Here is a 25,520-nt window from a genome sequence, read left to right as displayed (position 1 = left end):
TTAGGGCTCTTATTTGCTTATGGGTTTGGGGAAGGCGGCAGGGATGCAGGGTGGAGGCCGGACCGTCAGCACCCGGGAACCACCTTCTTAGTATGTGTTTCTGGCCGGAGCCCTTTCCCGAAGGCCCATGGGCCCCGCCTCCCCCCTTCCTTCCTTGGACCCTCTTCTCTCTCCCGGGTCCTCTCTCCCCTTACCCGGTGACGCCGGCTGCTGGTGAACACCCGGAGATCCCCAGACCCACCGCTACCAGCAACCACGGGGTATCCCGGGGCCGTTCCGGAGTCGCCCGGACCCGAGAGGCTGCTGCACCGGGTACGGGGGCCGGGATGCGGGAGGGAACCGGGAGCGGGCCGCGGGGAGGCGGGGCAGGGGAGCGGGTACCTGTGCTTAGGCCGGGGAGGGCCGGTCCGAGGCCGCGAGGGGCGCCGCAGGGAGCTCGGTAGACGGGCTTGAGGCCGGGCGGCGCACAGGGGTGGACCGCTAGAGAGCGCGGGGCTTAGAAAGGGGGTGGGGGTGACTGGGCGTGGACTGAAAAGAACCTGGAGGTGGCTGGGCGAGGGGACTGGGGCTCAGAGGTGGCCCGAGGGCGGGCTAGGACCAGAGGGTCCTAACGTGGCTGCGCGTTTGTGAGGGCCTAGGCGTACACACAAGGGTAGAAAAGGACACCCAGACCGGGGTCAGGGGCATTGAGAATGGGGCGAGAGACCTGGAGGCCTATTGGGTGGGGCCTAGAGGCGCCCTATGGGTGACGTGAGGAGGGCATAAGGGGGAAGATCGAGGTCCCGAGGGGTGAAGAGAGCCTGTGTCTGCAGCGGGTGATGGAAACAGGATAGGAGAGGTTCTGAAAGGAGGGAGACCCTGGTGGGCCTCACAGAAGGTCATCGAGTCCAGGGTGGAAGGACTGGGGAAGAGGTGGATACCGGGGGATGGAGGAGTTCTGGGCAGAGTACAGAGAGGGGAAAGCATTTCCCCTCTCTGTAACCTCCACATCCTCCCCGCCCCCACCAGGCTTCAGTCATCCCTCCGATGCTGGTGCTGCCGGCCCCCTGCCCCCAGCCCTTGGCGATTCCCTCTGCTGAGGCCATGGAGGCCCCTTCCCCTCGCACAGGCCGGTCCCCAGAACCCGGAACTTCCTCCTCCACAGGACCGCCCCAGACGTCCTCCCCTCCGAGGCCCAAGCACTACCTGCTCATTGACACCCAGGGTGTGCCCTACACGGTACTGGTGGATGAGGGGTCTCAGGTGGAGTCCGGGGCTGATGGCGCTTCGGCTCAGAAAAAGTGCTACAGCTGCCCCGTGTGTTCCCGGGTCTTTGAGTACATGTCGTACCTTCAACGACACAGCATCACCCACTCGGAGGTGAAGCCCTTCGAGTGCGACACCTGCGGAAAGGCATTCAAGCGGGCCAGCCACCTGGCACGGCACCTCTCCATTCACCGGGCCGGCGGCGGGCGGCCCCACGGCTGCCCGCTATGCCCGCGCCGTTTCCGCGAGGCAGGCGAGCTGGCACAGCACAGCCGGGTCCACTCGGGGGAGCGCCCATTTCAGTGCCCGCACTGCCCGCGCCGATTTATGGAGCAGAACACGCTGCAGAAGCACACTCGGTGGAAGCATCCATAAGCCGGGCTGCAGGGTACCATGGGATTCTGGGGGGGGGGGGCTGGACTCGTGTGGCCCTCAGCCTGTGAATGACAGAGGTGGGGTTGGGGGGCCGTGGACACAGGTCCACCTCCTGTGGAGGCTGAGCGCCATCTGAAAGAGGAGCCCAGGAATAGTCTTCGGGTGCTCAGTGTTTTGGAGATTAGATGGGAACAAGACCTCGCATTCACAGAGTGGAGCCTCTAGCCTTAGAAACATCAGTTAACCCACGGCTGAGCCCTGACTGGAGGAGTGGGGGGAGAGAGTGCTGTGTGTGGAAATTGTCTAGCCTGAAAAAATGTGGTTGGGGGCCATCAGGGATCTGCAGCATCTTCTTGAGGCCTGCATGCTGATACTAGGGGCTGGTGCCCCAGACCTGCTAGCTAGAGGCTGAAATGACACCCAATAAACAAACACCTTCTCCCTTTTGAGCACTCCAGGTTTGTTTTGGGGGACTCAGCTTGGCCTGCCTGCTGCCTATCAGGAAGACTCAGCAAGTGCCTGGCCCAGTCTCTTTGGGTGAGGGAACAAGTCACCATCTTCCACTGTCTGACCTCAAATAACTAATAGCACCTGGATGTTGAGCCCTGGTGTGGCCTGGCACTAGGCTGAGCATTTTGCACGTTATCTCACTGCAGCCTCAGAGTGCTTGGCTTGCCTGGCTAAGGAGTGGGAAGGATGGCCTTCTGCACTGGGATTAGTCCTGGCTTGGCTCCTCATGACCGGTGTCACCTAAGCAGAGTATTTTTAAACTTTTTTGAAAGATCACGATCCAGTGCAAGACACATTTTACATGATGACCTAGTATACAGATATGCAAAATATATGTGAAACAAAAGTTTAACAATAGTTCCTTCTGCTATGTACAGATCACTGATTTATATTTCACCTATGATTTTTTTTTAAGTTGACAATTCCTTCCTATTATATTGAATTCTCCATCCATAAACCTGTAGTTTGAAAAACCCTGAACTAGGACAGGTGCCTCTCCCTGGAATTTTCCTCCCAGGCTGCAATTTACCAGTGACAGGAAGCAGAGAGACAGGTGTGGCCGCCGCTTTCTAAATGGCACATTTAGACCCTCCCTTTGCAGGGGTGAAGCCAGCTCTCCTCAGGGCTGGCAGAGTCCGGAGCATGGATGCTACTAGTGAATGGGAGACGAGGCAGGGAGCTGATAGAGCTGAGTAAACATCTGCCTTCTTAATGAATTTTCCTTGTGCGTCTGTTTTGTGCCAGGCACTGTGCAGGGCCTCATTTCTTCTTCCGACCTGTTTTTGGGCGGAAGAACAAATCAGCCGTCTCCCCGGAGAGGGAAAGAGCCTCCCACTGTCTGACCTCAAATGGTACTAACGGCGCCCGGATTTTGAGCCTCGACTATGGCCAGGCGCTGGGCTGAGCATTTCGCGCGTGTCATATCACTGCATCCTCACAACGAACCTAAAAGGGTCTGTAATCTCCCCCACTTTGCAGGTGAGTAAACTGAGGCTGGGGAGGAGCGGCCCAGACTGGGATCTAGGTCTGAATGTTTCCAAGCCAGCTCTTAATCACTGCCACGGGGGAGGTGATGGGGCTCAGGCCCCCTACTCTCCGAGAGGGGCATTTTGACTCCTCCACGGTCCTGGGAACAGTGGAGTCTGGCTGTTCTGATGCACATCCGGGAGATAAGGGGGTAGGTTGCGGGGGTCCACACTAGCCAGTTTCAAGGGTATCCCTTACCGGGATTTCCCGGTGTTTCAACTTGCCTGGCTGTCGCCTACATTCCCTGCCCCTCCCGGGATCGACTCATCCCGTCGCCATCCACCCTGGTACCCCGGGAGCCGTCGGCTCTTGAGGAATTGGAAATTTCGTGACGCTCCCTGCCCTGGCTGCGCGGCGGGCGGGGTTGTGGGGGTGCTGGAAGGGGCTATCGCGCAAATGCGGGCGCTGCCTCCGCCGCAAACGGCAGGCCTCATCGTGGGCCGGGGACTCCCGGAGGAGGCACAGCAACTGGCGCCCCGGGCGAGGGCTGGCGTCCCTACCGCCCACCTCGAGGCTCGCCGCCCCTGCCGCCCCGCCCGTCCGCGCTGGGTGGGCGCTTCCCTCCTCTCCCTGCGACACTTTGCAGACGCTCCCCGGCGCTGGGCATGGGCGCCGCCGCCGTCGGTCCCCGGGCCCAATTCCTCGCGCTGGTGGGTGAGCGCGGGGCACCGGCCTGTTGACCCGGGGCATCTGCGGGCGAGGGTGGTGGCCGCGCCTGCACCCGCGGCCTGGCGCATCCCCCGCTGGGCCCCCTTACCACCATTGCTCCCCCTCCCACCGGCGGGACAAAGGGCGGGGGCGGGGGCGCATCCCCACGCGTGACCTTCCCCACACTGCGCACGCGCCTAGCCCCCTGCCAGGGGGAGGGGCCCTGCTCGCCCACGCGAGTGCGGGGGAGGGGTGTGGGGGTGCCGGTGGGTTGGGTTGGTGCCGCTCCTTGGCTGGACCCCCACCCTATGCCTAGAAGTTGGGGCACAGTCCTCTCGTTTTTGACCCCGAGGTGACCCATGGTGAGGGTCCATCCCATGCAGACCAGGATGTTCCTGCTCTGTGGACCCCGCGAGGGGCCCGACTCCTTCCGTTCCGTACCTAGGTGTGTGCGCCCCGGGTCCCCTCCTTCCCATGGAGTCCAGGAGTTTGATCCCCACGTGTTCTCCCTCAGTCCTGAGGGGTCTGGGTCCCCTCCTCCAGATCCAGCCCTCGGGGCCTTCAGCCCTGACGCGTTGGGCCCCACGTCCCTTGGGATGTCCCTACGGAGTCATCTGTGTCTCTCCATCTCTGGCTGCTGTTTCTGTCCAGTGCCCCTAAGGCGCTCAGCTGCCCGAGTTCGCTGGAGGCCGCGCCATGAATGACCGAAACAGGAGGAGGACACGTGAGGAAGCTGGGGCCTTGCCCCCATCCCCCGGGGTCCCTCCACAGCTGGGCGCATCCCTGCCCTCTCCTCCCTAGGGCTGCTGTGGTTGGGGGCTGGTCCAGGGGGCCTGGGGACTTCCCTGGGGTGATTCCCCACACCCCTGGCCTCTCCTCTCCAGTGAAGAAGGACGATGAGGCCTTCGAGATTTCCATCCCCTTCGATGAGACGCCCCACCTAGACCCACAGATCTTTTACAGTCTGAGCCCCTCTCGGGGAAACTTTGAGGGTGAGCTTCAGGGGGGACTTGGAGGGACTCCAGTCAGTTGGGAGGCAAGTCCCTTGAGGTCTGGGTATGACCTGGGTCCCCTGCTGTCCCCAGAGCCTCCAGAGGCTGCACCCCCTGCTGTGGCCCTGATGAGTGGTGTTAGGGCCCAGCTGCACATGGCCCTGGAGAGGAACTCGTGGCTGCAGAAGCGCATCGAGGACCTAGAGGAGGAGAGGGACTTTTTGCGGTGTCAGCTGGACAAGTTTATTTCTTCTGCTCGTATGGATGCAGGTGAGGGTGCCTGCTGTGCCAGGCCGCTGCTCCCCTCACTCCTGGGTCCTGTTGCCCAGCTCTGGCCCTTCTCAGGGTCACAGTATCTTCACCCACACACTCGTTTGGTGGCTCAGTGGGGACCTGGCTTCTCTACTCTTTCCTCAGTCCTCTGGTGTCCCTGGGACCCTAAGCCAGCTTCCTGCTGGATTCCTGCTTCTGCTCATCAGCAGGACCCTGTGCCCTGCTTGTCCATTTATTTTGAACACGACCCCATCCTTTCCTCCAGGTAGTTAGGGTTTTCCTTTGCTGAATCTTTAGCCTGTTTTGGAGAACCCAACCTCTGCTCTCCCCATCCTGGTGTGCAGGCCTCCCTTCACCCCCACCCCCAAAGGCACCCACCCACATCCCTCTTTGTGAATTCAACCAAAAGCCTGGGCAAAGAAGGCCTGCAATTTTTCAACATCTACGTTACTGGGAGCCTCTTTGCTTTGGAACCACCTGTAGCCTGGGTTGCTGGGACCTACCACTGTCTCCCCACACTGATGGGAACCTACCCAGGATAATTGGGCCTCTAGACTTGCTCAGTGGGGCCTGCCTACCTTCTGGAGGGCCCTGCATCAGAGGCTCACCATACTCTGTCCAGGTGAAGGCGGGCACACACCTTTCCCAGTCCATTAGCCGTGGAACCCCATCTCAACCACGGCCTTATCTGCCTCCTGGGTTTTGAGAGTCCAGTCTAATAGAGGACCCAGAAGACCCCTTCTCCACTGTGGGAACCCCACATAGTCACTGACTCTCCACTAGGCCACTCCTCAAGACCTCTTGCCAGTCAGCTGGGTGACCTTAGCCTATGCCCCACCCACCCACCACCTCTGCACCCAAACCCCAGCTGATAGTACTGTATTCAGCTGTCTGGGTGGGCACCTCAACATCTGTACTGCATCTCCTTGGGGCCCCCAGCCCTGGTTAGGGGACCCCTTCGTGGGGACCGGAGTACTGTGATGTCTATCCCCACCCTGCCGACAGACCTCCGCCTCCCGCCTCCTGGTCCCGCAGTTGACGCATGCGTGTCTCTCCTTACTTCTCTCCAGAGGACCACTGCCGGCTGAAGCCTGGGCCCCGGCGGTCTGAGGGAGACAGCCGGGGTGGGGCTGGGGGCGAGGCCTCCGACCCTGAGTCGGCAGCCTCCTCGCTCAGTGGAGCATCTGAAGAAGGCGGCAACAGTGAGAGGAAGAGGCAGAAGCAGAAGGGAGGCGCTGGCCGGAGGCGCTTTGGGAAGCCCAAGGCGCGGGAGAGGCAGCGTGGTGAGCGAGGCATGGGGTGGGGGCTGCAGGGGTTCAGTCTGGGAACCTGCTGTGTGGCCTCCGCTCCAGAGGCTCTGCCTACTCCAACCCAAGGCCCGGTGACCCCAGCAGTAAAGAGCCCACACCTGGTCGGTCCCTGGGGTGGGGGTCTCCTTGACCTTCCTGATCCTCAGGTTCTCATCTGTCGCATGAGGAAGGGTCCGTGGCTCAGGCGGGCTGGGGCGCATCCCTGCCATGCGTTCCCATTCATTTTTCCGCCTCTTCCTCTCTGGGCTTTCCTTCTCCAATTTTCCACTTACCCAATGTCCATCTCTCTGTCTCCCTCCTCGGACTCCTAACCGTGCTCCCTGCTGTTCCCCATTTTGTTCTGTTGCTGGCTGCTGCCCCGTCCCTGCTCTCTGTGGGGGCCCTCACCCCACCTGCCCTCCCTACACATCCGTGGTGCTCCCCCTCTACGTGTCTCTCTCCACACCCCACCTCCCCATCTATCCCTGCATTGGCCCTGCAGTGAAGGATGCCGACGGGGTCCTCTGCCGTTACAAGAAGATACTGGGCACCTTCCAAAAGCTGAAGAGCATGTCTCGGGCTTTTGAGCATCACCGTGTGGACCGCAACACGGTGGCACTGACCACGCCCATCGCGGAGCTGCTCATCGTGGCTCCTGAGAAGCTGGCCGAGGTGGGCGAGTTCGACCCTTCCAAGGAACGCCTGCTCGAGTATTCGCGCCGCTGCTTCCTGGCCCTGGACGATGAGACCCTCAAGAAGGTGCAGGCCCTCAAGAAGAGCAAGCTGCTGCTGCCCATCACTTACCGCTTCAAGCGGTGATCTTGCCCCTCCTAGAAACGGCCCCACTTGGCCACCTGGCCTGGACAGGCCCTTGCCCCGCCTTTTCCCCTCCTCCACCCCCTACTGGCGGGGCGTGTGCATGAGTGGTGTGACCCTTGCAGGACTTTGGGGATGGGCAGCGTGTTTGTGCGTGTGCTTCTCTCCTCCTGCACACCCCTACTTCCACCCCAGGTCCCTAGTATATAGATCTGCTCCCCTTGCCTCCCACTTTCCCAGCATCTTCCCCTCCCTCTGCATTCCCTGGGTTGGGGAGGATCTCATTTGGCGAGGCTCCGAAGAGCTGCTGCTTAAGGGGCTGGTTTCTGCCCCTTCCCCAGCGCTGCCTCCCCCCCACCCCCACACACACTTGAGCTGCGCCGTTGCACCCTCACTGGAAAAACTGCTGGACACTCACTCTGCAGGAGAGGGGCACTGTCCATACCCTGGCCCAGGCCCTCAACCCCGAGGAGAGGCTGGCCGGCCCTGTCTGCCCTACCACCAAGGAGCTCCCCACCCGCATTCCGGACCACCCCCGAGTCCACGTGAGACAGAGAATTATTCAGAGAATTTAAATTAAAAAGATAAAATTTGGAATAAACTAGCCCCCCCGCCTCTTCCGGGGAGGGGTTGGCCATTGCCGCGGAGACGGTGACTGGGGCTCGGGTGGGGGGGGCTTCGAGGGAGCGGGCGGGGAAACGGGGGAAGTTGGGGGAGATAGGGTGTAATTAGCCCCCCCTGGAGACAGAGGTGGAGGGGAGAGAAGCAGCTGTGTCCCGCGGGACTCGGAGAGGCAGGGGTACGGAAAAGAGGCGTGAACACGACCCGCTGGACTACTCGAATTAGAGGCGCGGCAGCAGGAATCGGGGCTCAGTGACCTTTAGCGGAGGCAGCCACTAGGGAACCCAGGGCATCGCCACCGCTTTTCCGCCAGGAGGCGATAATGCGGGATTATCTCCCTCCCGGAAGTGCCCTCTGTTCCCTTCATCAGGAGGGGACCCGGCGCGGTTACTCGGTTGCTACGGCAACCAGGAGCGGTCGGCCTAGCTTCACCGTTGGAGAATTCAGTACTTTCCCAGGAAGAAGGGGAAGTCTCGCGCACGCGTGCTGGGAGCTCTGGAACCCAGTGCCTTTCCGGAGCACTGAGAAACCTAGCCTCAGACCGACCTCTCCGCAGGCGCAGAAGGCCGTCTCCTGCCCTCCCTCTTCCACCCTGCGCAGGCGCACAAAGCCGCGCTGGAAACCTCCGCAGCGGCTGCGCGCGCTCCACTCGCTGGCTGCTTTTGTCTCGCGCAACCTTTTTAGGCCCTCCGCGAGATCGGCTGTTCTTTTCCTCCATTCTCCCCACGCAGAGAGCCAGGTGCCGAGAGCCGGGACCCCTTCCCTTTTCCGTATCCCTTTCTCTGACCCACCTCGCCGTCGTCCTCCCTCCTTTTTCGGTTCCCGAAGCCGGAAGGACCCGAAGCACTGACGGAAAAAGTCGAAGCTGTCTTCCGTGGTGAGGCCTTCCCGAAGCGGTGCCGGAAGGAGCCGAAGTTCTGCGGAGTAAGGTAAAGCGAGCGAGTGGCATCTCCGGAGAGAGCCGAAGTTTGGCATTGAGCTTAATTTCTGCTGGGCCAGACGGCGAGTGCCGGAAACCCTCGGAAAGTGCCGGAGTCCGGGACGGTTAGGACTGTCGGAAGTAGCCGACTGCTTGGACAGAGCTGGTGAAGAGGAGCGGGCAGCGTCCGCGGAAGCCGCCAAAGACTGGGACGGTTTGAATTGCCGGAAGAAGCCGAACCCTTGGTAGGGGACTAGGCCCAGAGGAACGCGAGGATCTACGGAAACGCTCGAACGCTGAAGAGCCGATTTCCGAAAAGTTGCGAAAGCCTGGGAAGCCGGCGAAACCCTTGCTTCGGGTGTTTTCGGAAATAGCAGAAGCCGCCGCTCCTACGCCTCCTTCTACAGTCCGGAAATAGCCGACAAGTTTCGGAGCGAGGCTCTGGAGGGAGGGGCCCCTCGCAGGCGGGCGGGCGGGTGGGCGGGGAGAGGGGCGGAGTCGGGGCGGGGCGGGCAGTCGAGGCTTGATTAGGTAGGAGGTGGCGGAGCGCCGGCGGCGGCCGGAAGTAGTCGAAGCGAGCGGCGGAAGTAGCCGAGCGGCCTGAGCGGGCGGGCGGCAAGGCGAGGCCAGAGCTGCACAGGGCCTACGCGGCCGCCTCAGCATGTCGGACTTCGACGAGTTTGAGCGGCAGCTCAACGAGAATAAGCAAGGTGAGGGCGCGGGGGCGCGGGGCGCTGGGTAGGGCGGCTCTTGGATTCCCTCGGTGCCCCCCCCGCCATTTTCTCCTCGCTTCCCCGTCTCAGTGCCGCGCGGCTGCCCCCCCCCACACCGTCCCTTGTCGCGCGCCTCGCTCACGTGACCGCCGGCGTGCAGCAGCGCGCGGGCGGGGCGGTAAGTGGGCGGGGGGGGGCGAGGGCCGGGGCGCATGCGCCGTGCACTCCGCTTCGCTCCCACGTGGCCTCGGCGGAGGCGACCGCGGTGGCGGCAGGGCCAGGTCGCTCCCCGGGCGGTCCCGCGCAGGCTCTTTTTGTCAGTAATCTGGAAGGAGATTATATCGGTTCCCGAATGTCCTCCTTTCTGTCCCGTTGCCCCGGTACTTCCGCTTCCGGACGGCCCCGCGGCCAGGTCTCCACGCCCCTTTTATTCCAAAATGGCGGTTGAGACACCCCCTTTTCACGTGGGCGCGGGCAGGGCCGAGTCTTGGGGCGCCGCGCGTGAGGCAGGTTCCCTCGGGGAATAGGCTTCCTCCTGCCTCCTTAGAGTGCGCTCGCGGACGGTCGCTTCCGCGGGGCTCTTGGCAGACCCGAGGATCGCACTATGTAGTAGTTGCCTCCTATTTTGCCCAAGTGATGAGCCCCACTTCCTGTCCGACCCCATACTCGGAGCACGTAGACCCAGCCTCATAAATCTACTCGACGTAGAAAGGAAGCTGGAGGTTTGGACCTGGTCCTATTGGGTTCCTTAGGGGCGGGTGAGAGGCAAGTACCCTCCAGGTGAGACCGAGTCTACAAAGCAGGGGCTTTCGCACAGATAACTTTGGGATCCCCAAGAATATTAGAACTGGGAGTCATTGGACGTTGAAAACATCCCCCTTGTCTCCCTATTTCGATTTGAGAGTGAAGAAGCGTAGGCCTAGGGAAGGTGTGGGACTTGCGGATTAAGCTGCCTGCGATGAGTGGCGCCGGCCCGAGCCGAGCTGGGTCGGGGCGGGGGTGACCGAATTGGTGCTGCTTGACAGTAAAGGTTTTGGAAGAGTCGAGTTGGACTTGAGTTCTAATGTCTACTTGCTGCTACTTTATTATCTTTGTTTTTTTTTTTCCTAGTGTGTAACTGGAGCATCAGGGTTGTGTTATTTTGAAATTAACAAGGATGGTAGTAATTACAGTTACACTGCCATGTGCCAGGCAGGCACTTTGCCACGCTCCTTGCACGGTTTTTCTAAGTGGATCGTTTGGTAGTTCTAGGAGGCTGGAATGATTCCCTTCCTTTACTGGGTGTAGGAAATAGACTCAGAAAGCTTAAAAATTTAACCGGGTCTCAGCTGGTCAGAGGTAGAGTGGAGATTAAATGGGGTAACATGTAAAGTGTGTGGCACGTGGCGTGGCATACCCTAAGTGCCCAATAAGCAGTATTTCTTACTGTGACACCATCCTTAGTATACTTGCGTGCCTAGGGAGTAGAGAGGAAGGGTTTCCTCAGAGATGGTGTCAGGGTTGGGGATGGGCAAAGAAAAAAGTGCGTTCCAGATGTTACTTTACCAAGTCCTCCCAACTGGGGAATGGACATGACCTTTGTTTAAAGAAGAAAAACCAAGCTTTGAAAGTTTGGGTCCTCTTGTGTGGCTTTATACAGCTCATAAGTTGACAAAGCTGACCCTGCGCCTGACTGGCTGCAAGGCCAAGTTCCGCTGGGCTGGGCAAGTAGCTGGAGCTGGTTGGTTGGGCCCTTCGTTGAGGCACTTGTAGACCTGCTGCCTGGGTTCCCCCAGGTGGTCCCGTCTTTGCACAGCCCTCTCCTCTTCCTGCCCTGTACTGGGAAACGAGGCGCTCAGCCCTGCCACCTTGCCTGGTTTGGTGGAGCTGTTCACACAACTTGGCCACAGCATTTTGAGCAAGCGAGGCTTCCTTTCTGTTTTGAACTGCCCAGGGTCATCGTGTGTATGTTGGTGGGAGAGGGGGGGGAGCTCATCTTACAGGAAAGCTCTGCTCATGTGTGGTTCACCTGTTGTCCTCGTCTTTGTGGGCCAGCTTCCTCCTATCTGCAGCCTTTGCCTAGGTGCACCTGTGTCTCCAGAGAATTAATTTCCTTGTCTGCATCCCACATCACTGCTTCCTCTGGGTCGGACCCTCTCTGCCTGCTTGTCTGTTTCAGAGCTTTAGGCACACAAACAGTTCTTGGGGCTCACCTCCTGCCCAAGGTGTGGAGCCAGAGGCCCAAAGCCGTAGGCCAAGCCCATGCGCTAAGCTCACACTGCCTGCTCATTCCCTGCTGTCCCCTCTGGGTGTCAGCCCTTGGTTTGTTTTATGGTATACTTCATTGCTCTCCGGGAGATTGTCAGTAGTCCCCACTGTCATGGGGGCCTCTGGCCCGGCCTTGGCATGCTCTGCCCGCCTGAGGTCAGGGGGTGGGTAGCCTGACTCCGCTGCACTTGCTGCCATTGCAGGGGTCACATTCAGGCTTCACCATGTCCGTATTTTGTGTGGTGAGCAAGTCATGTGACCTTCTGTCCTTCAGTTTCTGTTACCTAAACCTGCAGTAGTGTTTTCCCAAAAAGTGGTAAGGATTAAGTGCAAGTCAGGCTAGCACAGATTTGGTTTTAGAAAGAATTCTGATGTTTGCTGCTGTTTTCTTTCTAAGGTACATGTTTTCTTTGAGGTTTAGTCGTTTTGGAGTTGAGCAATATTTACAAAAAAGCCATTGAATTGCATCAAAGATATCAGACAGCAGCATGGATTAGACTAAAGTTCCCTTTGACCCGCTTTTCTTATTGCCTCGTCCTGTCTCCAGATGTGGTAGTTGGTAGGTGTGCGAAGGTGTGCCTGACGGCTAGGTGAGGACGCTGTGTCTCAGAACCGTGGGAATGTGCTGTGACAGGTGTGCCTGCCTGTGGCCCGGCCCACCCCTGGCCCACACATCCTTCCCAGGGGAGGTCTGCTGGGAGCACAGGCTTTGAGTGTGGCCTTGCCAGCAGAACCACAGTTAGTTCCTAGGCACCACCCCAAGGCCAGTGGTGCAGCAGGGCTGGGGGCTGGTGGACAGTCTGCAAGACACCAGACTCCAGATCCTCTGCCCCCAGAATGGGGCTGGCTGGCTGGCTGGTGGGGTGGGATTGGGGTCAGCGTGTGCCATGTTCCTCCCTGCCTCCTCCGCCTTCTGGGGTAGGACAGGGCATTTTCTTCAGTCCAAATTCAGAAAGAGGCACCTGCAGAGCTGGCCTGCGTTACTCAGTGGCTCATTGGAGCGGAAAGGGACGGGTTGGGTTTCCCTGTTTCCCTGGGGATATTAAATCCTACCTGGCACCTGACCCCAGAGCCTCATGCTGGGGCTGTGGGTGTCAGCTGATTGAGGAGGTCTTTCCTGAGGGGTCACCAGGTCCCTTCAGGAAAACATCACTGGGTCTCTTGATTCCCCAGCCTCTAGCCCTGCCCCTCAGGGACGACCCTGGGGTCAGGCCCCTCACCCTCGAGGGGGACCAGGAGCCAGCCTCCTCGTCTTCTCTGGCTCCCCAGCTCCTCCTGAGCATCCTCAGGTATCTCACACCCCTGGGGCACTTCCAGGCCCTGTCCCCTCAGGTAACCAGCTCCCGATCCCCGGGTCCCTGAGGGTCCCTGGACTCACTCATGAACCCAGGAAGCCTGCTGTCTCCCCTTCCCCCAGGGGCGGCTTCCCGGGGTCTGGGGCTTGGCCCCTGTGTGCGGGTGGGCTGGGCCTCACCCTGCCTCAGCTCATGGCCATCTGCCTCTGCAGAGCGAGACAAGGAGAACCGGCACCGGAAGCGCAGCCACAGCCGCTCTCGGAGTCGTGACCGCAAGCGCCGGAGTCGGAGCCGTGAGCGGCGCACCCGGGACCAGCGGAGTGCCTCCAGGGACAGGCGGCGGCGCAGGTACCAGGGCTCGGGGCGTCCCTGTGCTCAGACCTGCGCTTGCCTCTGGGTGTCCCTGTGCGCGTCTGGGGGTAGGCTCTGCTGCTCGTTGGTCTTGCATTTGGTTTATTTTGCCTTCTGTTTCTGAGGTTTTCTTCAGGTTTTGGTGGGTTGATGGGGTTAGCAGGTTCTTTATCTTAGAGCAGAGTCGAGACAGGGTTGGTTCTGTCTCTTCCTAGGTAAGGGACTGCCACCCACCCCGACTCCAAAGGCCTGTGTCTGCTTTTCTTTTTCTTTGTGGTTGTCTGTGGGGCTGGGCTCTGCCTCCTGGGAAGAGGGTGGTCTTGGAGCAGGGCAGCATCTCCCCAGCTGCTTTCTGGCCTGGGGATGGGGGTCTTCTGCTTTGTAATGCCTCTTCCCTTCCTAGGCTCCCTTCCGTTCTCTCTGCCCCCTTAGGTGAGGAAGGGCAGGATAGGTGGAAGTCTTCCTGTCTTCTCCCAGCTCAGCTAGAAAGTGGTCTGTCTGGCCCTTCCTCCTTCCTCACATCCTCTTTCCTGGCGTGGTTGGTTTTTGGGGGGAAAGGCAGGGCCGAGGGGGCCTGCTTGCTGCTTGTTCACCTCGGCCCTGCCCTGGGGCCCAGTGCTCTGGGGGGGGGGCTGTGGTGTGTGGAGAAGAGGAGGGCCCCCAGTCACCCCTTCCCATACCTTTCCCTCCCACCCCCCAGCAAACCTTTGACCAGAGGCGCTAAAGAGGAGCACGGTGGATTGATGTGAGCTTCTCTTCCTGCCCTTTCAGCCTGCTGTCCACTCCCTTTGCCTCCCTGCCTTCTTCCCCCAGCCCCTGCAACCCTGCCCCATCCTTAACCAGCCCTGGCCCAAGCGCTGGGGAAGAGGTTCCACCTACCTTGAAACAGCACCCTCCCCCAGGCCTGGGCATAGCCCTAACCCAGATCCTCTCCCTCTCGGAGAGCGTGGAGCTCCCAGTGGGAGCTGAGGGGCGCTTGGGGGGGCTTGCAGACCCACCTTTGGTCAGACTGAGGTTGCCCTGCCCCACTCTCTCCCCAACCCCAGTCGCTCCCCCCGCCATGAGAAGAAGAAGAAGGTCCGTAAATACTGGGACGTGCCGCCACCCGGCTTCGAGCACATCACCCCCATGCAGTACAAGGCCATGCAAGGTAGGCTCCGGCTGCTCCTGGGCTCGCCACTAGAGGGCCTGTGTGTGCGTGCGGTTGAAGCGGACCCTGGTTCCCATGACGGAGAGGGTAGATGAGGTCTGTGCCCTGGGCTTTCTGCTCTCTGCTCCTTTGAAGCCTCCTTGCAGGAGGAGATGTCCTGAGAACCCAGGGGGAGCGGCGATGGGGCTGCCGGCAGGAGACTGGCCTCTCGGAGGTGCGGGTTCCTGGCTGCTGGGTGTGCTGGAGCGCTGAGCAGGCCAGGGGGCTCCTGAGGGGTGAGGCAGGCCGTCCCTGAGTGCGGGCCCTGATGGGGCCTAACCTTTTCCTGCCCCTCTTGAAGCTGCGGGTCAGATCCCAGCCACTGCCCTTCTCCCCACCATGACGCCTGATGGTCTGGCCGTGACCCCGACGCCGGTGCCCGTGGTCGGGAGCCAGATGACCAGACAGGCCCGGCGCCTCTACGTGGGCAACATCCCATTTGGCATCACTGAGGTACTGCTCTCCCCTGCCCCCTCCCCCCACCTGTTCCTGCCCTGCCCTCCCTTCCCTACCCCACCCTGCACGGGTCAGACTCTGCTCCTGCAAGACCCCCCGGCCCCCTCCCAGACGGACCGATGGAGTTGAGCCAGCCAGGGGCCGGGCTGGGGGTGGCCCTCTCCCTCCCCGCTCTTCCCCTCTCCCGTCTCCCCTCCCCCAACCCCCTCTGCAGCCCAGGGCTTAAGCACACACAGAAGGAACCCACGAATCCGAATCTGAATCGAGAGAGACAGAGAGGGAGACTCGGACACACACACACAGACGCACGCCCCCCTCAGCTCTTCTGACACGCCTCTTGTTCTCTGCTGCCTGTCCCATCCTCTTCCCCACCCCTCCCGTGGTCGCTGCTCTTTTATTTTGATCGCCCTGACCTCCCCCACCTTCCCCACGCTCCTCTCCCCCTCTCCCCACCCCTTCCCGTGGCACCCCCTGAGAATCCCGAGATCAAAGAGTTGTTTCCATTTCTCTTTAAAGTGAAATATTGTGGGGCTGAGATCCCTCGTAGCAACAAAAAGTTTGCTACCGTCGTCGAAGGCAAGTAAGGTCCATTCTGACTTTCTCACCCTGCACTTTGCTACATTTGATAAACCAGCCCCCGGACTCCAGGGCCAGATCCCTCCACATCACTCTTTTCTCCCCCCCGCCCCCTCCCTGCCCTGCGTCCCTGCTCCCCCTCCTTGGCTCCCCTCTCCCCTCTCGACTCGGGTTCTCTGGGTCCCACCTGCTGTTTCTTCCTTGCTTCCTTTTCATCTCCTCGTATTTCACTGCCGAATGTCTCTCCCCACGTGTTCTGTCTCTTTGTTTCCTCTGTTTCATGTTCTTTCTTCTCTCCTGTTTTCATTTCCTTGCATCCTTCTTGAGCGACTCACCTTCTCCCCCCGGGGCCCCTGTGGTCCCCCCGTGCCTGTCTTGTCGCCTCCTGGCCCGGCTGTTTATCTTCCCGCTTCCTCCTGCCGATTTCTCTCGTTCTTTCCTCCTGCTCTTGTTCCTGCTATTGACCTCTGCGCCCCTACCCCCACTCCACTGTTCCTCCCCCCACCCCCCGCCCTCCTCCTTTCCCCTACCCCCAAACCCCTCTGTGTCTCCCTCTCTCACCCTTCCCCTCCTCTCTCCACCTCCCTCCCCGCCCCTCCCTGTCTCCTATTCCCTCTGCAGGAAGCCATGATGGATTTCTTCAATGCCCAGATGCGCCTGGGGGGGCTGACACAGGCTCCCGGCAACCCCGTCTTGGCGGTGCAGATTAACCAGGACAAGAACTTTGCCTTCTTGGAGGTGGGTCGGGCGTGTGGTGGGACTGGGGAGGTGAACGCCAGTCCTGGCCCAGTACCTGTGCAGCAGCCCTTGTTTTGCACTGGGCCTTCTGCAGGCTGCTGTCCCAGAGGCCCTGGGGCTGGGGACTGGAATGGCCACTCACCCACACCCCTTACCACCCCTTCTCTTTCCTTCAGTTCCGTTCAGTGGATGAGACCACCCAGGCCATGGCCTTTGATGGCATCATCTTCCAGGGCCAGTCACTGAAGATCCGCAGGCCTCACGACTACCAGCCCCTGCCTGGCATGTCGGAGAACCCCTCTGTCTACGTGCCTGGTGAGTGGTCTTGCCCCACCTTCTCCTCCAGCCTGTCAGTAACTACTTCGGAAGTGGTGTGAGTGCTTCATCTGGTGGCCCAGACCCTTGGAGAGGTGGGGGTCCTCCCTGCTTGTAAGCAGCAGAGCCATGACAGGTGGAAGGTGTCGAGGGAAGTGAGAAGCTTGTATTCTGGCTGTCGTTTTTGTGCTGGGGCCATGAGGTTCGTGGGTGCACGTGTGGTCTGGTAGTTTGTCAGCAAAGCTCCCCCGTGTGGAGTCTGGCCCCTTGGCAGCCTTTGTCGTCAGGCTCAGTGTCCAGGTCGTGTGCCCTGAGCTGCTCCCCATAACGGTGTCCACTGTCACTACAGTTTGGTCATAACAGCAGATGTAGGGTCAGTGAGCTTTCCCTGCAAAGGGCCAGAGGGTAAACATGTTTGGCTTTGGGGACTGTACAGTCTCTATCACAGGCGCTCTGTCCTGCTGTTGTAGCATGACAGCCACAGAAAGGTGCGTGAGTAGGCGTGGCTGCCTGCCATGAACCTCAACAGGTATGGCCATGATGTTTGGGTTTCATGTGCCATCCACAGCTTGAAATGCCTTTGAGAAGCCTTGCAGGCTGTGTGGGAAATGGCCATGGCCGGCTCGCCCTGCAGGCTGTGGTTTGCTCACCCCCATAGTCCACTAGTGCAGGGGAAGATCCAACCTCTGGGGCCCTGGTGGTGGGTGGGAGATATAGGGGCTGGGGGGCCCAGGGGTCAGGCCCCTGCAGTTCTGGCAAATTGGAGTGAGTAAGCAGGATGTGGGTTTTGGCTGTGGCTTCACATTAATGGACGCCTTGTAGAAACTGAGCTGGATCTTCACTGTGTGGTGGTGGGGCGTGGAGTCCTGGAGAGGCAGCACCTTGGGACCAGGTTGGGTGCCTGGCTTCCTATCAGTTTTGGTAAATTCAGGGCATCTCTTTACTTTTAAGATAAGCCTGGAGTGCACATCTGACAGCTTTTTTGCACATGCAGTGTCTGTAGGACCGTCTTCCAGATGAAGCTACAGAACATTCTGGGCCTCCTGAGGAAGCTCAGTGGGCTCGCCCTCACTCGGGTGTGAGGGCCCACCCGCTTGCTGAGGGCCATGTTGGCTTTATCCCATGCGTGTCTTGGACCTGTTCATCGTTGTGATGGGTCTGTAGTGCAGGAGTAGCAGGTGACATCCAGAGGTCCAGGTGCGGCTTTGAACAAAGGTTTATTGGCGCTGCAGTGGCTAAGCTGGGTGGCAACAGACACTGTGGCTCATTTTATTTACCATGTGGCCCTTTGCTGGGAAGCTGTACTCGCCACTGCTGTGGTGAACTGAGGTGCTGTGTCACAGGAGGAGAGCAAGCGTGGGGCCTGTGTGTCTGCCCAGGGGTGAGGAGTGATCTTCCAGGTGTGGAAGTCTGGCTCTCATGTCCTGCCCTGCCCTGCCTCTGCCTCCAGTGGGCATGGAGACCCAGATACAGGGGCAGGCTGTGGTTGGTCTGCCGTCTTCCTGAGTCGGGGCCCTTGTTAGGGAGTGGGTGTCACTCATGGAGCCAAAGGAAGATCTGATTTTGTTTTGGGATTTGTGTCCCCAGAGAGGCTTGAGGGTCCACGCTGGTGGCTGGGCATGTCCGTACATTTGTGGGGGGCTGCCAGAAGCAGCAGGAAGTGGATGGGTTCAGCATCCATTGGACTTTCTCTGTAATAAAGCCAATGGTCTGATTTTCTCTGCTAAAAAAAAAAATTTATTTAGGGAGACGAAAGTGGAAGAAAGCATTTGACAAAATTCAGGTTTCTTGGTTGGAAAAGGAACAGTTCAGGAACCAGGAAGGTGACTTCCTCACCCTGATAAAAGGATGCTGACTGGAAACCCTGCAGGACACATCTGGGGTCCTGAGCCCTTCCATGGGTTTCCACCCACCTCAGGCCCAGAGCTGTCCAGTGCTGACATGGGGTCCTGATTGGTCCTTTTCAGACAAGGTGGAGTGGGGAGCGGGAAGAGCCAGTGCTGACTCTGGCAGCAGGAACGCCGTCAGCCCTCCTGTGAATCTAGCTTGGCCTTGCGCCGAGCCTGCCCTCAGCTCCGAAGTCCGGCCCCTTGTTGGGTGGCTCCTCTCTGTCAGCCTTCCCCCTCCCCAGCAGGATTTCCCTGTGCCAGGCCCAGTGCATGAGGCCGTCCGGGGCCTGCTGGGGAGAAGGCAACACTGCCAGGCACCAGGAAATACTGCTTGGCTGCTGGCATGGCTTCCTGAGGGGTAGTAAGGCTCTAGGATGAGAGGCATGTGCTGGTAGCCCCTCAGAGCAAGCAGGTAGGGGAAGCAGGGAGGAGTGGCGCCGGGGGGATTGGAGGCCTGCATGTTATGTCAGGTGATGAGGCTGTCTGGGGTTGATTTTGGGCACCCAGGCCTACCTCAGTTCCTGACTGGCATCACTGTTTCCTGACTGTGTGATCCTGAATGGGTTGTTCTCCCCTGCTTCAGAGCCAGTGTCCACAAAGGGCCTTTGACCACTGAGGCATGGAGGCCTGGCCAGGGTGGTGTCAGGTGGTCTGTTTGCAGATGAGAACACTGTGGCCTGAGGGCCCGACTCTGGTGCCCTCAGCACCATGTGCTTTCCTGAGGTGTGTGGCACAGTGGGTCCCAGCCTGGGCCTGATGGCTGGGGTTCTTCATCTGACTCTGCCAGTGCCCTGCTGGCATGTTGGACTTTTGCATATCCTCATCTACCATAGCAGAGCTCTTAGCTTGCCAGAGTGGCCTATGCAGTCGGGTGAGTGAGGATCCTGGAGTTAGTCTGTGTGGCCTTGGGCTGTGCGCACTAGCTGCAAGCTGGGCTTCTCCTTCTATGCTGTGGATAGAGTTTCTTAGAGCAGTGAGGTGGAGGATGGGGTGCGTGGGACCTCAGGGTCCTGGCCTATAGTGGGTGTTTGGTCTGCAGCCCTGCTCCCAGGACACACCTGCTCATCCCGCTGTGACAGGCTCGGCTTTGGCTGTGGAAGCTGCTGGGTGGGTGCCAGCACTTCTTCAGGGTAGGGTGGTGGCTGGGCGCACCCTTCCCTGGGTGCAGTGGCCTGTTGTCTGGGGCCCTACCACCTCACCTGGCCCTCCCCAAACCAAGGTCAGGAAGAGGTGGGCGGGGCCGTGTGGTGCAGGACTGCAGAAGAAGGCAAGGCCGAGGGGCCCGGCATCTGTGGGCTTGAACTCAGAGAGTGAAGGGTGGGGCCTTTGCATGGGTGGTAGATCCTTGTTTCCATCCTTTTGTGCCCATAGGGGGTGCTGTGTAGCTCATGCCCCCTGGGAAGGCTCTAGGAATTGACTGACAGATTTGTGAAACTGGTGATGCCACCTGGCAGGCACATTTCTGAATCCACAGTTAAGTGGAGAGGGCAGGATTTAGTGGGTGCCAGCTGACATGCCCCAGCCATACCAGTCCTCCCTGTGTGCTGGCACAAGAGTGCTGAGTGAGCAGGGACATCACACAGCAGGCTAATGTCATACGGAGGCCAGAGAGCCACTGGGAGTGGGGAGCGTCCTGCCCAGCTGCGCCAGTGGCAGGGCCACAGGGGAGAGACCGAGGAGGCTTTCTGGGAGGCCTGATTTCAGGATTTCAGCTTTGGGGGAATGGGCTCTGAGTTGAGGCCTGAAGGATACAGAAGTGGTGGGTGGGCCATCCTGACCCCTCCACAGTGGGGTGAGAGCCGTTCTGACCTGTGAAGGTCACCCCAGCAGGGGGGCTTCATGGCCTTGGGGTGGGGGCACTGCTGTGGTCTCATTCTGGAATCTCAGGAATGCTTCTCCATGAGGCTCAGGTGCGGCAGGTTTGGGACATGGTGCTTTCTCTGTCATGTCTCCAGCCACCGTGGCTGAGTGGGTATGCGGATGGGAGGGACAGGGGCCTTCTGCCACCACGTCCAGTGAGGGGCTTCTCCTGCAGACTTGCCCTGGGTTTTGGGTGATGACCTGTGCTGGGAACTGAAGTCCATCTACTCCTTTCTTCTCTTAGGAGTGGTGTCTACCGTGGTCCCAGACTCTGCTCACAAGCTGTTCATCGGGGGCTTACCCAACTACCTGAACGATGACCAGGTAGACCCGTGCCTCTGCCCCCCACCCCCAACCCCCACCCTTGTTGCCCAGATGAGCCCTGACAAGTTGTGGCCACCTCAGGTGAAAGAGCTGCTGACATCCTTTGGGCCTCTTAAGGCCTTCAACCTTGTCAAGGACAGTGCCACGGGGCTCTCCAAGGGCTACGCCTTCTGTGAGTACGTGGACATCAACGTCACGGACCAGGTGAGCCCTGGGCCCTGGTGCTGCCCACCTGCCCTTCCCCCGACCCACCCTGTGCCGTGCTGTCTCCCCTTGGGCTGGGTGGGAGGCGGCCAGCCTAAAGCAGGTCCTTGTGTGGGGCACTCAGCCAGCTTCTTACCTGTGGTTCCAGCTCTTCCCATGCTCTCACCCCTTGGCCTTCCTCTCCCCCACCAATGCCCGGCTCTGGGGTATTGGGACTTGAGGGGAAGGTGGTAGGCTCCTGGCCCCTGACCCGCTCCTCTCCCCTGCACCCTACCTGTCATCCCCCAAATGCAGGCCATCGCAGGGCTTAATGGGATGCAGCTGGGGGATAAGAAACTGCTAGTCCAGAGGGCGAGTGTGGGAGCCAAGAATGCCACGCTGGTGAGCCCCCTGGCACGTCATCTTCATTGGCTAGAGGCTCACCTGGGGGGTGGGAAGTGGCTGGGCGGGGCTGGGGCAGGCTGGCCCTATACTCTGTGCCCAGCTTTCCTGGGCAGCATTGGGAGTGGGCACCTGGGCCTTCAAGGGCAGGGTGAAGTTTTCGTTGGGTTGCAGTCTGGTGTTGTGGGGGAGCTGGCCGGGAGGCGGGCCTTGACAGGGTGCCCGGCCAGCATGTGACGCTTGCCCCCACTCGCCCCACAGAGCACCATCAACCAGACACCCGTGACGCTGCAAGTGCCGGGGCTGATGAGCTCCCAGGTGCAGATGGGTGGCCACCCGACGGAGGTCCTGTGCCTCATGAATATGGTGCTGCCTGAGGAGCTGTTGGATGATGAGGAATATGAGGAGATCGTGGAGGACGTGCGCGACGAGTGCAGCAAGTACGGGCTGGTCAAGTCCATCGAGATCCCCCGGCCCGTGGACGGTGTGGAGGTGCCTGGCTGTGGGAAGGTGCGTCCCCCCACCCGACTCTGTCTCCGCCTCTTGACATGTGTGCGACCTCACCCCCGCCTCCTCTGTGTGTCTCTTCTCTGACATGCATGCACATGCTCCCAGTTATGACCCAGAATGTGGCCAGGCCTCAGGCTCTGGTGGCTTGGGCTCGGAACCTCACTGCTTTGTGACCTTGTGCTGCAAGGTTTTTGACCCTACGTGTAGAGTAGGGAGGAAGGTGTTAAAAGCAGGGCAGCTGCAACCCTCTTGAACCTCTACCTGCATGACCCTTGACCTCTTGTGGCAGCTGCCCGGGCCCTTCCTCCAGGACACAGCCAAATGGTCAGGCTTCTGATGTTGCAGTCTGATTATGGAGCCCACAGAGCCAGGTCACTCTGGCATGCCAGGTGTCACACTTCACATCACCCCCAGGAGGTGGGGACTGCTCGCCTGCTGACCTAGCCGCTCAGAGTTGGGTGTTCTTCTTGCCAGCAGGCAGTGCTGGGGCCAGCCAGCCTGGGTACTGACAGCACACGTGCTGTATAGGTAGGAGGAGCTGGATTGTCCTGGGCTCTGCTTTAGACAGGAAGGTCAAGGTCAGGAAGTGGCCTTACACAGGCCTGAGTGAGGCCTGGTTAGCCCGATAGGCAGGTGGGGTCCTGATCAGGGGGTGCAGCAAGCACAGGGTCCCTGGGGCAGGAGTCTGCCCTGTGTGTTTGTGGACAACGACAAGGCCAGAGTAGCCAGAGCAGAGCATGGTGAGGAGGTGGCCAGGGACTGGGCCAGCATGGCAGCTCTTAAAGGGCGGCAAGCCCAGGAGGATTAGAAGGTGGGGGCTCCTCTGAGCAGGAGGGAGGAAGCTCTGAAGGTCTCGACTATGGTCAGATGCCTGGCCCCTTACAGTGAGGCCAGGGTGGGCATGGGGCTCAAAGCAGTCTGGAAGTTTGGAGAGGCTGAGAGGTGACAGCGATGTGATGGTTGGCGCTTTGGGAGCTTGCGAAGTCTGGGTGAAAAGATGGTGACCTGGTTTAGAGAGCTGGCAGGAGGACAAAGGATGCCAGTGGCCTTGGGGCATATCAGCCAGTAAATGCCTGGGCCTGGTGGGCGACGTGGGTGTGCAGGCTACGGGGCGGGGAGCCCAGTGACACGCTCGACTCCTGGCCATGGTCACTGCATGGAAAAGGCATGTGAGAGGCAAGGGAAGTGAGGTTTCAGGGAGGGGAAGACCGTGCTGGTGGGCTGGCTTCAGGGTCCTGACCTACCAGCAGAGATGTGAAAGGAGCAGTGAGCTGGGAGAGGCGCAGTCCAGGCCTGAGGTCAGGTAGAAACCCTGTCACCGTGGGCACAGTGCTGCTAGCTTGGGCTTCAGGCTGACTGAACTTGTCCAGGGAGCAGGGGAAGTGTCACGGGCCGGGGGCCCAGGGATGGGCGGAGGCAGAAGGTGGGCAGCCTTCTCTCGTTCCACTGGCTACTCTTCACTGTGTGGTGGAGACACCAGCTTCCCGACACATCCGTTTGATTCAGTGCTGTCGGCACTACATGGGAGCCAGGCTCAAATGGGGCCTGAGTATTTGCGGGAGGAACAAATGGAAAGACCTGCCTGGACTCTGATCAGGTGTTTATTTTTAGACTTTTTCTTTTCAAACATACAGATAAACTCTTACGTAGCACAGATAGAGTAGTGCCCCATCACCCAGTTCAGGTTACCCAATACTTGATTCCTATATTTAGCCTCCCACCCTCCTTTTACTTGCTGAAATAATTTAAAGTATAGCTCGTATCTCCCCTGAGGTATTTAAGTATATTTCTCTAACACCTACTAGCATCTTGGCCCGGTCACTCTTAGCTTCGGGAATATGTGCTGCGAGCTGTAGGGTGTTGTGCCCCTACCCACTAGTACGCCCTGCTTTGTGACAGCCAGAAATGTCTCCAGACGTTGCCAAATGTCACCTGGGGACACATTCACCTTGGTTGAGAACTACTGCTCTAAACTTAAGAAAACTTTTGATATTAATGTAGCCACCACACTGTTACATTGGGAAAATTACCCTTAGTGTGTCTACCCTCGTTACATTCAGACTGTCCCGCAGTGGTCAGTGCAGCTCTTGGAGTGAGTAGGCGTCCACACGGGCCCCTTCAGTGTGGTCTGACTTGCAATGTATCAGTTCTGTGTTAACTCCCCCCCCACCCCCCCTCCCTTTTTTCTTTTACAAGCCATTTTGAAGCAACAGGGCGTTTATCTTAATCCCTCTGTTCTGAATTAGGCTGGTTGTATCCTGCTCTCCCTCCACTTCCTATAAACTGGTGGTTTAATAAGCAAGACAAGCATCAGTTGATGAAGACTGAAGTTTTTTCTTCTGAGTTATCCTGGGTTTGAATCCTAATTTCTGAGCTTCCTTTATGTCATCTGTTGTCTAAGGATAACGTGGTCTTTGGCGTGGCTAATCCAGGTGCCCAGCACCTTGCAGGTGTAGGGGGGAGACGCTGAACACAAACAGCCCCTCTCCACAAGGAGCTTGCCCCTGTCCTCTGTGGCTCTTGACCTGAGCTGCCTCTGCTCTTTCCCACTGTCCATGCTTCTGCACGTCTCTGCTTGGCGCTCTTGTTCTTTGATCCTGGGGGTCCGGAGAATGTTGGAGTAAATGCCTCCAGACCTATGGCTGATGCTCTTTTTCCTCCTGCGGAGTTCTGGGTTTGGGTTATGCTGGCTGGTTGCTGTGACTGAACCAGCTCATCCTTGGAGGCCAAGAGGTCACCTGGCCTTCACAACCTGTCTCTTGTTCCCGCAGATCTTTGTGGAGTTCACCTCTGTGTTTGACTGCCAGAAAGCCATGCAGGGCCTGACAGGCCGCAAGTTCGCCAACAGAGTGGTCGTCACAAAATACTGTGACCCCGACTCTTACCACCGCCGGGACTTCTGGTAGAGGCAGCAGGGGAGGGTGGGGGGCCAGGCTGGCTGGGGGCTTCTCCTGTGCGCCCCCCTTCTTCCCTCTGAAGATGATGGGCAGAGGAGTGACAGCCGAATGACAGCCGGCAGCAACTGGAATGGCAGCAATTAAGGGTGGGGGTGGGTGGGATGGAGGGTTGGGGGAGGGGACTGGAGAACTGCGTGCACAGGCCCCCAGACAAATACCCACAGACACAGAGGGAAGGGGTCCGGATGAAGAGGGGGGTGCACAGCAGGGCAGGGTAGGACCCCATAGCCCCTCCCCAAACAGCCTCTTACCCCTTATTACCCCCTCTCCTCCCCTTCCCCATGGTAGATACATAAGTGTGTTTATATTTTATGGCCAAACTATTTTGAATTTTGTTGTCCAGCCCGCGGTGCCCTGCCCTCTCCCTTTGCAGGACCACAGCTCCTGTCCTCTTGGCCTCTGGTCCTCTCCCCATTCTCTCCCCGGTTTCTTAACCTAGTTGATGCTCTTTAGTCTCCCTGATCTTCCCCCAGCCCCATGACTCCCGGCCCCTCCTCCTCTCTGTGGCAGTTTCATATTTGCTAAGACGAATTTGCTCATTAAACATTTTGTTGTATTTTACTTCATGGAGCTGCTTTGTGTCGGTGTGTGACCTGCCCCCGTTCTCCCTTGCCGGGTGGGGCGGGGTTTTCTTGGGCCTCAGGGTGGGCTTCGCTTCGGAAGCCTGGTCCGCAGCGTCTCTTCCCTGCAGGGCGCCCGGGTGCCCTTGGTATGCCCCGAGGGGCACATCTCGCCCGCGTGGTCCTGCTGTGGTGGGGCGTAGGGCGTGGCCCGGAGAGCAGGCTACGGCGGACCTGCCCC

General features: G+C 59.4%; 3 protein-coding genes across 11 annotated transcripts; all 3 read left to right on the top strand.

Annotated features, from left to right (window-relative positions):
* Positions 1-65: 65 nt before the first annotated feature.
* ZNF581 (zinc finger protein 581) lies at positions 66-4,446 on the top strand. 3 transcript variants are annotated; one of them, XM_037025695.2, is made up of 5 exons: positions 66-312; positions 1,145-1,633; positions 2,079-2,157; positions 2,875-3,108; positions 4,319-4,446. In XM_037025695.2, the coding sequence occupies exons 1-2, from the start codon at positions 93-95 to the stop codon at positions 1,618-1,620; spliced, it is 696 nt and encodes a 231-aa protein (XP_036881590.1). In that variant the 5' UTR covers positions 66-92; the 3' UTR covers positions 1,621-1,633; positions 2,079-2,157; positions 2,875-3,108; positions 4,319-4,446. The 3 variants fall into 3 exon arrangements, with proteins under 3 accessions (XP_036881590.1, XP_036881591.1, XP_017502722.3); XM_017647233.3 differs by having other exon boundaries at positions 108-312; positions 1,009-1,633; XM_037025696.2 differs by lacking the exon at positions 2,079-2,157.
* Positions 3,119-7,775, top strand: CCDC106 (coiled-coil domain containing 106). Of its 6 annotated transcripts, none has more exons than XM_073225733.1 (8): positions 3,119-3,806; positions 4,157-4,249; positions 4,456-4,528; positions 4,689-4,796; positions 4,890-5,066; positions 6,140-6,352; positions 6,861-7,117; positions 7,600-7,775. In XM_073225733.1, exons 3-8 carry the CDS (start codon positions 4,501-4,503, stop codon positions 7,747-7,749), a joined length of 933 nt encoding a protein of 310 aa, XP_073081834.1. In that variant the 5' UTR covers positions 3,119-3,806; positions 4,157-4,249; positions 4,456-4,500; the 3' UTR covers positions 7,750-7,775. The 6 variants fall into 6 exon arrangements, with proteins under 6 accessions (XP_073081834.1, XP_036881588.1, XP_036881585.1 ...); XM_037025693.2 differs by having other exon boundaries at positions 3,119-3,810; XM_037025690.2 differs by lacking the exon at positions 4,157-4,249.
* A 1,420-nt stretch (positions 7,776-9,195) lies between these two features.
* U2AF2 (U2 small nuclear RNA auxiliary factor 2) lies at positions 9,196-25,280 on the top strand. 2 transcript variants are annotated; one of them, XM_037025689.2, is made up of 12 exons: positions 9,196-9,424; positions 13,182-13,317; positions 14,021-14,065; positions 14,367-14,470; positions 14,811-14,962; positions 16,163-16,279; positions 16,456-16,594; positions 20,588-20,667; positions 20,749-20,871; positions 21,166-21,252; positions 21,514-21,762; positions 24,534-25,280. In XM_037025689.2, the coding sequence occupies exons 1-12, from the start codon at positions 9,376-9,378 to the stop codon at positions 24,666-24,668; spliced, it is 1,416 nt and encodes a 471-aa protein (XP_036881584.1). In that variant the 5' UTR covers positions 9,196-9,375; the 3' UTR covers positions 24,669-25,280. The 2 variants fall into 2 exon arrangements, with proteins under 2 accessions (XP_036881584.1, XP_036881583.1); XM_037025688.2 differs by having other exon boundaries at positions 21,166-21,264.
* The last annotated feature ends 240 nt before the right edge of the window (positions 25,281-25,520 follow it).

This window comes from Manis javanica, chromosome 17 (genome assembly GCF_040802235.1).
Source record: "Manis javanica isolate MJ-LG chromosome 17, MJ_LKY, whole genome shotgun sequence".
NCBI lineage: Eukaryota > Metazoa > Chordata > Mammalia > Pholidota > Manidae > Manis > Manis javanica.
This window is presented reverse-complemented; position numbering and strand designations above follow the sequence as displayed.

Bases quoted from the DNA above. Each gene is read 5' to 3' on its own strand.
- ZNF581 (XM_037025696.2), top strand. From the start codon at position 93: ATGTGTTTCTGGCCGGAGCCCTTTCCCGAAGGCCCATGGGCCCCGCCT. The intron at 313-1,144 runs GTACGGGGGCCG...CCTCCTCCACAG, and splicing joins CCGAGAGGCTGCTGCACCGG to GACCGCCCCAGACGTCCTCC.
- CCDC106 (XM_037025690.2), top strand. From the start codon at position 4,501: ATGAATGACCGAAACAGGAGGAGGACAC. The intron at 4,529-4,688 runs GTGAGGAAGCTG...TCTCCTCTCCAG, and splicing joins CCGAAACAGGAGGAGGACAC to TGAAGAAGGACGATGAGGCC. The intron at 6,353-6,860 runs GTGAGCGAGGCA...TTGGCCCTGCAG, and splicing joins GGCGCGGGAGAGGCAGCGTG to TGAAGGATGCCGACGGGGTC.
- U2AF2 (XM_037025688.2), top strand. From the start codon at position 9,376: ATGTCGGACTTCGACGAGTTTGAGCGGCAGCTCAACGAGAATAAGCAA. The intron at 14,471-14,810 runs GTAGGCTCCGGC...CCCCTCTTGAAG, and splicing joins GCAGTACAAGGCCATGCAAG to CTGCGGGTCAGATCCCAGCC. The intron at 21,763-24,533 runs GTGCGTCCCCCC...TTGTTCCCGCAG, and splicing joins AGGTGCCTGGCTGTGGGAAG to ATCTTTGTGGAGTTCACCTC.